Genomic DNA, 9,100 nt, shown 5'->3' with positions numbered 1-9,100 from the left:
TGAGGCTGCAGTGAGCTCTAAGCATGCCACTACACCACAGCCTAGGGGACAGAGCAAGACCCTGTCTCAAAAAAAAATAAAATATATATATATATATATATATATATATATATATATATATATGGGTGCAGTGGCTCACACCTGTAATCCCAGCACTCTGGGAGGCAGAGGTGGCAGATGGCCTGAGGTCAGGAGTTTGAGATCAGCCTGACCAACATGGAGAAACCTTGCCTCTACTAAAAATACAAAAAAATGAGCAGGGCGTGGTGGCACACACCTGTAATCCCAGCTACTCGGGAGACTGAGGCAGGAGAATCACTTGAACCTGGGAGGCAGAGGTTGCAGAGAGCCGAGATCACGCCATCGCACTCCAGCCTGGGCACCAAGAGTGAAACTCCGTCTCAAAGAAAAAAAACGGCAAAAGGATATGGATATAGACATAGATTTAGATATAGATATAGATATAGATATAGATATAGATATAGACACAGATACAGACATAGATATAGATATAGATATAGATACAGATATAGATACAGATACAGATACAGATATATAGATATAGATATAGATATAGATATAGATACAGATAGATACATAGATATAGATATATAGATACAGATATAGATATAGATATAGATATATAGATACAGATATAAATATAGATATAGATAGATACAGATATAGATATGGATATAGATATATAGATACAGATATAGATATAGATATATAGATACAGATACAGATATAGATATAGATACAGATATATAGATACAGATATAGATATATAGATACAGATATAGATATAGATATATAGATACAGATACAGATACAGATATATAGATACAGATATAGATATAGATATATAGATATAGATACAGATATAGATATATTGTAATACTGGAGAGGAGTGGCATTATTTTGGGAGAGCGAGGCAGCCCTGGCGACTCACTATCCCCTCCCAATATGTAACCCAGCTGTCTTACTCCTCCACTCTCCTCCTTGGGCCAGGCTGGGGCTGACCCACCTGGGACGAGCTCAATGCCCAGTAGAGGTGTACCAGGGGAGCCCACCAGCATCTGCACCCAGTCATGGGAGGAAAATCGTGGTTTTACTATGCAGCTTCAGGACAAGCCCTCCGGGACCCAACCTGCAAACCATATCTCCGCTCCGGAGCCCCCAGCCCAGCCCCACTGGGAGGGCTCGCGGTTAATGCAAGGATTCTGGCGAATGCAGTCTAAGTAGAATGAGAAGAGGGGCTGCGGACCGAGAAACTGAGGCAAAGCCTGGGACAGGAGGGTGGAGGCTAAGGGGGAGGGGCAGGACTTCTCAGATGCCTGTTTACCAGGCGCTCCCCTCCCTTCCTCCGCCCAATTTCTGCGGGTGGTCAAGCCTGGCTGGGGGCTGGGACGGTGGAGAAGGCACTGGTGGAGCCCTAAGGGGCCTCACCCACAAGGCAGGGGTCGGAGTACGTGGGGTCCCGGACACCTCCAGGAGGCCGCTGGGGAGGGAGGTCCCTGCACCACCTCCCCCCACCCCAGCCCCCTCTATCATCCCGGGGCGGGACCAAGGGGCGGAGCGGGAGGGTGACCGGCCGTGACGCGTGCCCCGCCCGCTCATATAGCGGCTCCCGGGGGCGCAGGGACCGTGCTCCGCCGTCTCCGCCGCATCTTCCACCCGCGCCGCCGCCGCAGCTCCCCGCGCTCGCGCCACCGCCGCCGCGTCCACCCTCAGCGCCACCGCCATGCGGGAGATCGTGCACCTGCAGGCCGGCCAGTGCGGCAACCAGATCGGGGCCAAGGTTCGAGAGGGACGGGGCCCGGGGAGGAAGCAGCGACCCCGAGGAGCGGCGCGGGGTCGGTCCCCGGAGCACCCCCCAACCTGGGAGCCTTTGGAGAGGAATGAGGTCCCCAGGAGGCCAGCGCGTCCCAGGGCCCGTGGGGGAAGGGTCGCGGGGTGGGGGTGGCAGGGCCAGGCTGGGAACAAAGAGGCTGCGGAGAGTGGGAGCCAGCCTTCTGTCCGCCTGTCACAGCTGGGCCCACAGCTGGGCCACTGTCCCATCCTCACGCACAAAGAACCCCCATGCCTCCTCCGGGCTGCAGCCTGGGTGCGCTGGCACCAGCCGGCCCCGCTGGGTGCTGACTCGGCTGCACCCCGCCCCCACCGTTCCTTCTTGCTGCCTCATCCTCGCCCCGACACCATGCCTCTAGGTCCCCCGTTCACCTTGTTGGGGGAGAGGTGGCAGCTGGGGAGGTAGTTGGGGGCTGGCGGTACTCTTCCGCCTGGCCACCGGCTTCCCCTCTCTCAACTCTTCCGACCACCTCTCTCTCTAGTTTTGGGAGGTTATCAGTGACGAACATGGCATCGACCCCACAGGCACATACCATGGGGACAGTGACCTGCAACTGGAGAGGATCAACGTGTACTACAACGAGGCCACAGGTAGGGCGAAGGAGGCCCCTTCCAGGTGGGGAGGGGCAGCTGGGAGGGAACAGGATGCTACCGGGCGCCTGTGGTTCCTGGCACGCACCAAACTGCCCTCCATCTGTTTCCCTGCAGGAGGGAATTATGTCCCCAGAGCGGTGCTGGTGGACCTGGAACCCGGCACCATGGACTCTGTCCGTTCCGGCCCCTTCGGTCAGATCTTTCGGCCCGACAACTTTGTGTTTGGTGAGTCCCCCAGCAGGGAGCAGAGGCTGGAAAACCTCCTTATTCTTGCTAACACCACTGAGTCAACAGCCACCACCGGAGCCCACAGACCAGAGAGAGGTTGGACAGGGCATCAGCCACCAGCCCTGCATCCAGGGCTGTGATGGGGGGGTCGCTTGGGCCACTGTGAGAGCCTTGGGGAGGGTGGATACAGAGAGAGGGGTTCAGGGAAGGCTTCCTGGAGGAGGTGGCATTTTAATTCAACAGTCTGAACCGGAACCAGACTGCCTGGGTGCACATCCCAATTCTGCCACTTCATGCATTCAACAAATGGTGAGCACTTACTGCATACCAGGCCCTGTTCTAGAAGTTGGAGATACAGGGAAGAATCAAATAGACAGAGCTCCCTGTCTGCCCCAGTGCAGCTCACATTCTGGTGGATATGTGAGCTGATAGGCCACAAAGGAGATAAATAAGTAAAGCTCAGCCAGGGGTTGATTCAGACGGATAACTTAGGTTGGGCTCCTCAGCCTTTCTGGGCCTCAAAATCCTCTTTTTTTTTTTTTCAGACAAGGTCTGTCTGTCCTGCTGTCACCCAGGCTAGAGTGCAGTCACATGATCGCGGCTCACTGTCGCCTCCACCTCCGGGCACACGTGGTCCTCTTGCCTCAGTCTCCCAAGTAACTGGGACTACAGTGCACGACCACATCCAGCTAATTTTTTAGTCTTTGTAGAGAGGTGGGTCTCTGTGTTGCCCAGGCTAGTCTCAAACTCCTGGACTCAAATGATCCACTCAACTCAGCTGTGCTGGGATTACAAGCATGAGCCACTTTGCCCGGCCTCCTCGTCTTTAAAACAGGGATTTCACTGGGCATGGTGGCTCATGCCTGTAAACCCAGGACTTTGGGCTAAGTCAGGAGGAGAGCTTGAGGCCAGGAGTTCGAGACCAGCCTGGGCACCATGGCGAGACCCCGTCTCTACAAAAAGAAAAAAAATTCTAATTAGCTGAGTGAGGTGGTATGCACCTGCAACCACAGCTACTCGTGAGGCTAAGGTAGGAAGAGCACTTGAGCCTGGGAGGTCGAGGCTGCCGTGACCTATGATGGTGCCACTGCACTCCAGCCTGAACAATGGCGTGAGACCCTACCTCTTAAAAAGATCAAATAAAACAAGGATTCTAAAATGCTAACTATTAGAATAGTGAGGCTTAGGGTGGGCACAGTGGCTCACACCTATAATCCCAGCACTTTGGGAGGCCGAGATGGGTGGATCACCTGAGGTCAGGAGTTTGAGACCAGCCTGACCAACATGGAGAAACCCCGTCTCTACTAAAAATACAAAATTAGCCAGGCATGGTGGCGGATGCCTGTAATCGCAGCTACTCGGGAGGCTGAGGTAGGAGAATTGCTTGAACCCAGGAGGCAGAGGTTGTGGTGAGCCAAGATCACGACACTGCACTCCAGCCTGGGCGAGAGTGAAACTCCGTCTCCAAAAAAAAAAAAAAAAAAAAAAAAAAAGTGAGGCCTAAAGCCATTAATATATGTAAAGAATTTAGAACAATGCCTGACACAGAGAAAGAGGTAAATAAGCATTTGTCATTGTTTTCATTACTATCTGCAGTCTAGAATGTGTGTAGGATTTGGACTAGCCAAAGGGCATTGAAGGGAGGAAAGATGTTTAAGACGGAGGGAACAGCATATGTGAAGATAGTGAGGCGTCCACACCCTGGGACCATCCTTCCGGGGAAGCTTTTCTGGCTCCAGCTGGCTGCATGTCCCCACCCTGGCCTCAGGCCCTGGCTCCACCCGCCTCCAATACTCCCAGCATCTAAGATGTGCTAAATGCAGGACCTGTCCTATCTCTCTGAATCTTTTCCTCCCCTTCGCCTCTTGCTTCCATTTTACAGGTGAGAAAACAGGCACAGAGACAGTAGGTGACATGCAGAAAGTCACACCGCAAGCCGGTGAGGCTGCCAGGAGCCAGAGGGTCTGACTACTAGGTCCACATTTTGTTTTGTTTTGTTTTTTGAGACAGAGTCTCCGTTGCCCAGGCTGGAGTGCAGTGATGCAACCTCCACCTTCCCAATTCAAGCGATTCTCCTGCCTCCCGAGTAGCTGGGACTACAGGCACGTGCCACCACACCTAGCTAATTTTTTGTATTTTTAATAGAGACGGGGTTTCACCATATTGGCCAGGCTAGTCTCGAACTCCTGACCCCAGATGATCCGCCTGCCTCTGCTTCCCAAAGTGCTGGGATTACAGGCGTGAGCAATCGCGCCCAGTCTGAGTTCACACTTTTAATGCTCCTCCCACCCCCTGGCCACCCAGAGACCACAGATTCTCTTGGCCCAACTGCAAACCCTCTGTGGTCCTCCTGAAATCACTCACATCCTTTGGCCAATCTCATTTCATGTTGATTTCACCCAGCCATTTCCCAGGGACCTATTATGGGCCACGGCCACAGAACGGCATCATTATGTTTTGAAATCTTCCAACAGATCAGAGAGGGGAAGTCACTCGTCCAAGGTCACACAGTTTGTCTTGTCAGTCCTGAGAAGCTGGAGTCCAAACCACCAGGCTGGGGAGAAGGAGGGTGGGGGTGACCAGAGATGGCTTCTCTGAGGATGTGGCATTGAGCTGAGACCTGAAGGAGGTGAGGAAAAAGTCGTGTGAATACCTGGTGGGAAAGCCGCCTAGGCAGCCGGAACAACTAGTGCAAAGGCCCCAGGGCAGGACCACACCTGGAAAGCTGAAGAAACAACTGTGGCTGAAGCAGAGTGAGGGAGAGGATGGGACTGGTCCGGCAGGGCCTTGTCGCCTGCAGGGAGGATTTGGGCTTTGACCCCAAGGCAGGTGGGAGCCCTGGAGGGCTGTAGGCAGAAGAGGGACAGGACTTAACTCAGGTGCTCTCAGGTGTCATCTTGTGGGTACTGTGGAAAGGACAGACTGGGGGATGAGGATAGGAGCCAGGGGACCAGGACAGAGGGAACTGAACTTATCCAGGAGGGCAATGCTGGAGCTGAACCAAGGTGGAAACAGACAAGGGGTGAAAGAAAACGTTAGCTGTTCACAGTAACACTGGCCAATATTCTTTTTTTTCCTTTCGAGATGGAGTCTCCCTCTGTCGCCCAGGCTGGAGTGCAATGGCGCTATCTCGGCTCACTGCAAGCTTCACCTTCCAGGTTCACGCCATTCTCCTGCCTCAGCCTCCCGAGTAGCTGGGACTACAGGCACCCACCACCACATCCGACTAATTTTTTTCTGTTGTTAGTAGAGACACAGTTTCACATGTTAGCCAGGATGGTCTCGATCTCCTGACCTCACGATCCGCCAGCCTCGGCCTCCCAAAGTGCTGGGATTATAGGCGTGAGCCACCATACCCGGCCAATATTCTAATACTGATTCTTTTCCTCATGGAGCTTGCATTCCAAGTGAGCTTACAGACAACATGATTAACAAGAAAACACAGGCCAAGTATGGTGGCTCACACCTGTAATCCCAGCACTTTGGGAGGCCATGGCAGGTGGATTGCTCCAGCTTAGGAGTTCAAGACCAGCCTGGGCAACATGATGAAACCCCACCTCTACAAAAAAATAAAAATAAAAAAATTAGCCAGATCTGGTAGCATAAGCCTGTAGTCCCAGCTACTCAGAAGACTGAGGCAGGAGATCACTTGAACCTAGGAGGTCAAGGCTGCCGTGAGCCATGATTGCACCACTGTACGCCAGCCTGGGCAACATACCAAAACCTTGCCTGGAAATGATAATAATAATGTTAATTATTAATCTTTTTATTGTTGTTTATTTATTTTAGAGACAGGGTCTTGCTCTGGCTCCCAGGCTGGAGTGCAGTGGTGTGATCATAGCTCACTGCAGCCTCCAACTCCTGGGCTCAAGCAGTCTCCCACCTCAGCCTCCCTAGTAACTGGTACTATAGGCATGCCACCACCATGACTGGCTAATATATATATATATATATATGTATATATATATATTTAGAGACAGGGTCTCACTATGTTGCCCAGGCTGGTCTTGAACTGCTGAACTCAAGCAAAGCAATCCTCCCGCCTCGGCCTCCCAAAGTGTTGGGATTATAGGCTTGAGAGCCACCATGCCCAGTCTTGGTTTTTTGTTTTGTTTTTTGTTTTTTTGGTGGTGGGGGCAGGAGGGTGTTTTGTGTGTGTGTGTGTGTGTGTGTGTGTGTGTGTGTGTGTGTGTGTGTTTGAGATGGAGTGTGTGTGTGTGTGTGTGTGTGTGTGTGTGTGTGTGTTTGAGATGGAGTCTCACCCCGTTGCCCAGGCTGGAGTGCAGTGGCTCGATCTCGGCTCACCGCAGCCTCCTCCCAGGTTCAAGCGTTTCTCTTGCCTCAGCCTCCCGAGTAGCTGGGACTACAGGTGCCTGCCACAACACCTGGCTAATTGTTATTATTTTTGATAGCTACTAGTATTCCTCCAGGTGGTGGAGAGACAGGGTCAAGGGTGGGGGCTCCCCATAACTGCCTGCGCTTTGTCCCCTCCCCTTCCTTCTCCAGGCCAATCCGGAGCCGGCAACAACTGGGCAAAGGGGCACTACACGGAGGGCGCGGAGCTGGTGGACGCCGTCCTGGATGTAGTCCGGAAGGAGGCCGAGAGCTGCGACTGCCTTCAGGGCTTCCAGCTGACCCACTCGCTGGGAGGTGGCACGGGGTCTGGGATGGGCACGCTGCTCATTAGTAAGATCCGCGAGGAGTTCCCGGACCGCATCATGAACACCTTCAGCGTGGTGCCCTCGCCCAAAGTGTCGGATACGGTGGTGGAGCCCTACAACGCCACGCTGTCCGTGCACCAGCTGGTGGAGAATACGGATGAGACCTACTGCATCGACAACGAGGCGCTCTACGACATCTGCTTCCGCACCCTCAAGCTGACCACCCCCACCTACGGGGACCTCAACCACCTGGTGTCGGCCACCATGAGCGGGGTCACCACCTGCCTGCGCTTCCCGGGCCAGCTGAACGCCGACCTGCGCAAGCTGGCAGTCAACATGGTCCCCTTTCCTCGCCTGCACTTCTTCATGCCTGGCTTCGCGCCCCTGACCAGCCGGGGCAGCCAGCAGTACCGGGCCCTGACGGTGCCTGAGCTCACCCAGCAGATGTTCGACGCCAAGAACATGATGGCCGCGTGCGACCCGCGCCACGGCCGCTACCTGACCGTGGCCGCCGTGTTCCGGGGCCGCATGTCCATGAAGGAGGTGGACGAGCAGATGCTGAGCGTGCAGAGCAAGAACAGCAGCTACTTCGTGGAGTGGATCCCCAACAACGTGAAGACGGCCGTGTGCGACATCCCGCCCCGCGGCCTGAAGATGGCTGCAACCTTCATCGGCAACAGCACGGCCATCCAGGAGCTGTTCAAGCGCATCTCCGAGCAGTTCACGGCCATGTTCCGGCGCAAGGCCTTCCTGCACTGGTACACGGGCGAGGGCATGGACGAGATGGAGTTCACCGAGGCCGAGAGCAACATGAATGATCTGGTATCTGAGTACCAGCAGTACCAGGATGCCACTGCCGAGGAGGGCGAGTTCGAGGAGGAGGCGGAGGAGGAGGTGGCCTAGGCTGCTCCCATCGCTTCCCATCTTTCCCCTTGAGGCTTCTGACCTTTGACCCCCTAGGCCCCCCATCTCTGACCCCTGGAGCCCCACTTTCCCTCCAAGCCTGACTTCCCCGCAACCGTAAGACTTGGCCCTGACCCTAACAATACCTTTGGAGCTCGCTTTACCTCTGGCTACTTCATCTCCAACCCTGGCTCCCCTTTGACCCTTGAGCCCCAATTTATCTTTGACCCTCTTGAGCTCTTCCAACCTTGACATTCCCAGGAGGAGCCCCGCTTCACCCTTCTGACTCTGGGAACTCGCCTTTAACTCTGCGGGTCCTCCTTCACCCCTGACCTCTGCTTCACCTTTGACCCCTGCCCCCCATGAATCCCATTTTACCTCTAGACCTAGAAGTTCTGGTTTATGTTTGACCCCTCCCTCTGAGCTGCACTTCACCTCTGACCTTGCCTCACCTTTAACCCCATCACCTGAGCCCCAGCTCCTACCTCTGACCTCAACTTCTCTTTGACCTCTGAATCCCCTCTGACCCCAACTTCTCTTTCACCCCCATGAGTCCCATTTTACCTCTACACCTGTAAGTCCTGGTTTGCACTGGACCCCTCCCTCCGAGCTGCAGTTCACCTTTGAACTTGCCTCACCTTCCACTCCCCACAGCCCCAGCTCCTACCTCTGACCCCAGCTTCTCCTGGTTCCCACAGGCCCCATATGCGTCCTCCCTGCCTCACTCCCCTCAGCCCCTGCCGACCTTAGCTTATCTGGGAGAGAAACAAGGCCCGGTTCCTGTGAGGAGGAGAGGTTGCCCCTGCCCTCCCTTCCCGCATCCCTGCCTTGCCCTCAATAAATAAATTGATTGTTGTCCTGGA

The 9,100-nt window shown here is 54.2% G+C and overlaps 1 protein-coding gene across 1 annotated transcript; it reads left to right on the top strand.

The window, feature by feature from the left end:
* Nucleotides 1-1,623: 1,623 nt before the first annotated feature.
* On the top strand, nucleotides 1,624-9,100 carry LOC105484639 (tubulin beta 4A class IVa). The gene is made up of 4 exons (XM_011746467.2): nucleotides 1,624-1,801; nucleotides 2,334-2,442; nucleotides 2,560-2,670; nucleotides 7,180-9,100. Exons 1-4 carry the CDS (start codon nucleotides 1,745-1,747, stop codon nucleotides 8,235-8,237), a joined length of 1,335 nt encoding a protein of 444 aa, XP_011744769.1. The 5' UTR covers nucleotides 1,624-1,744; the 3' UTR covers nucleotides 8,238-9,100.

Source organism: Macaca nemestrina, chromosome 20, assembly GCF_043159975.1.
Source record: "Macaca nemestrina isolate mMacNem1 chromosome 20, mMacNem.hap1, whole genome shotgun sequence".
Lineage (NCBI taxonomy): Eukaryota > Metazoa > Chordata > Mammalia > Primates > Cercopithecidae > Macaca > Macaca nemestrina.
The sequence above is the reverse complement of the archived record's forward strand: the minus strand, read 5'-3'. Positions and strand labels throughout refer to the sequence as shown.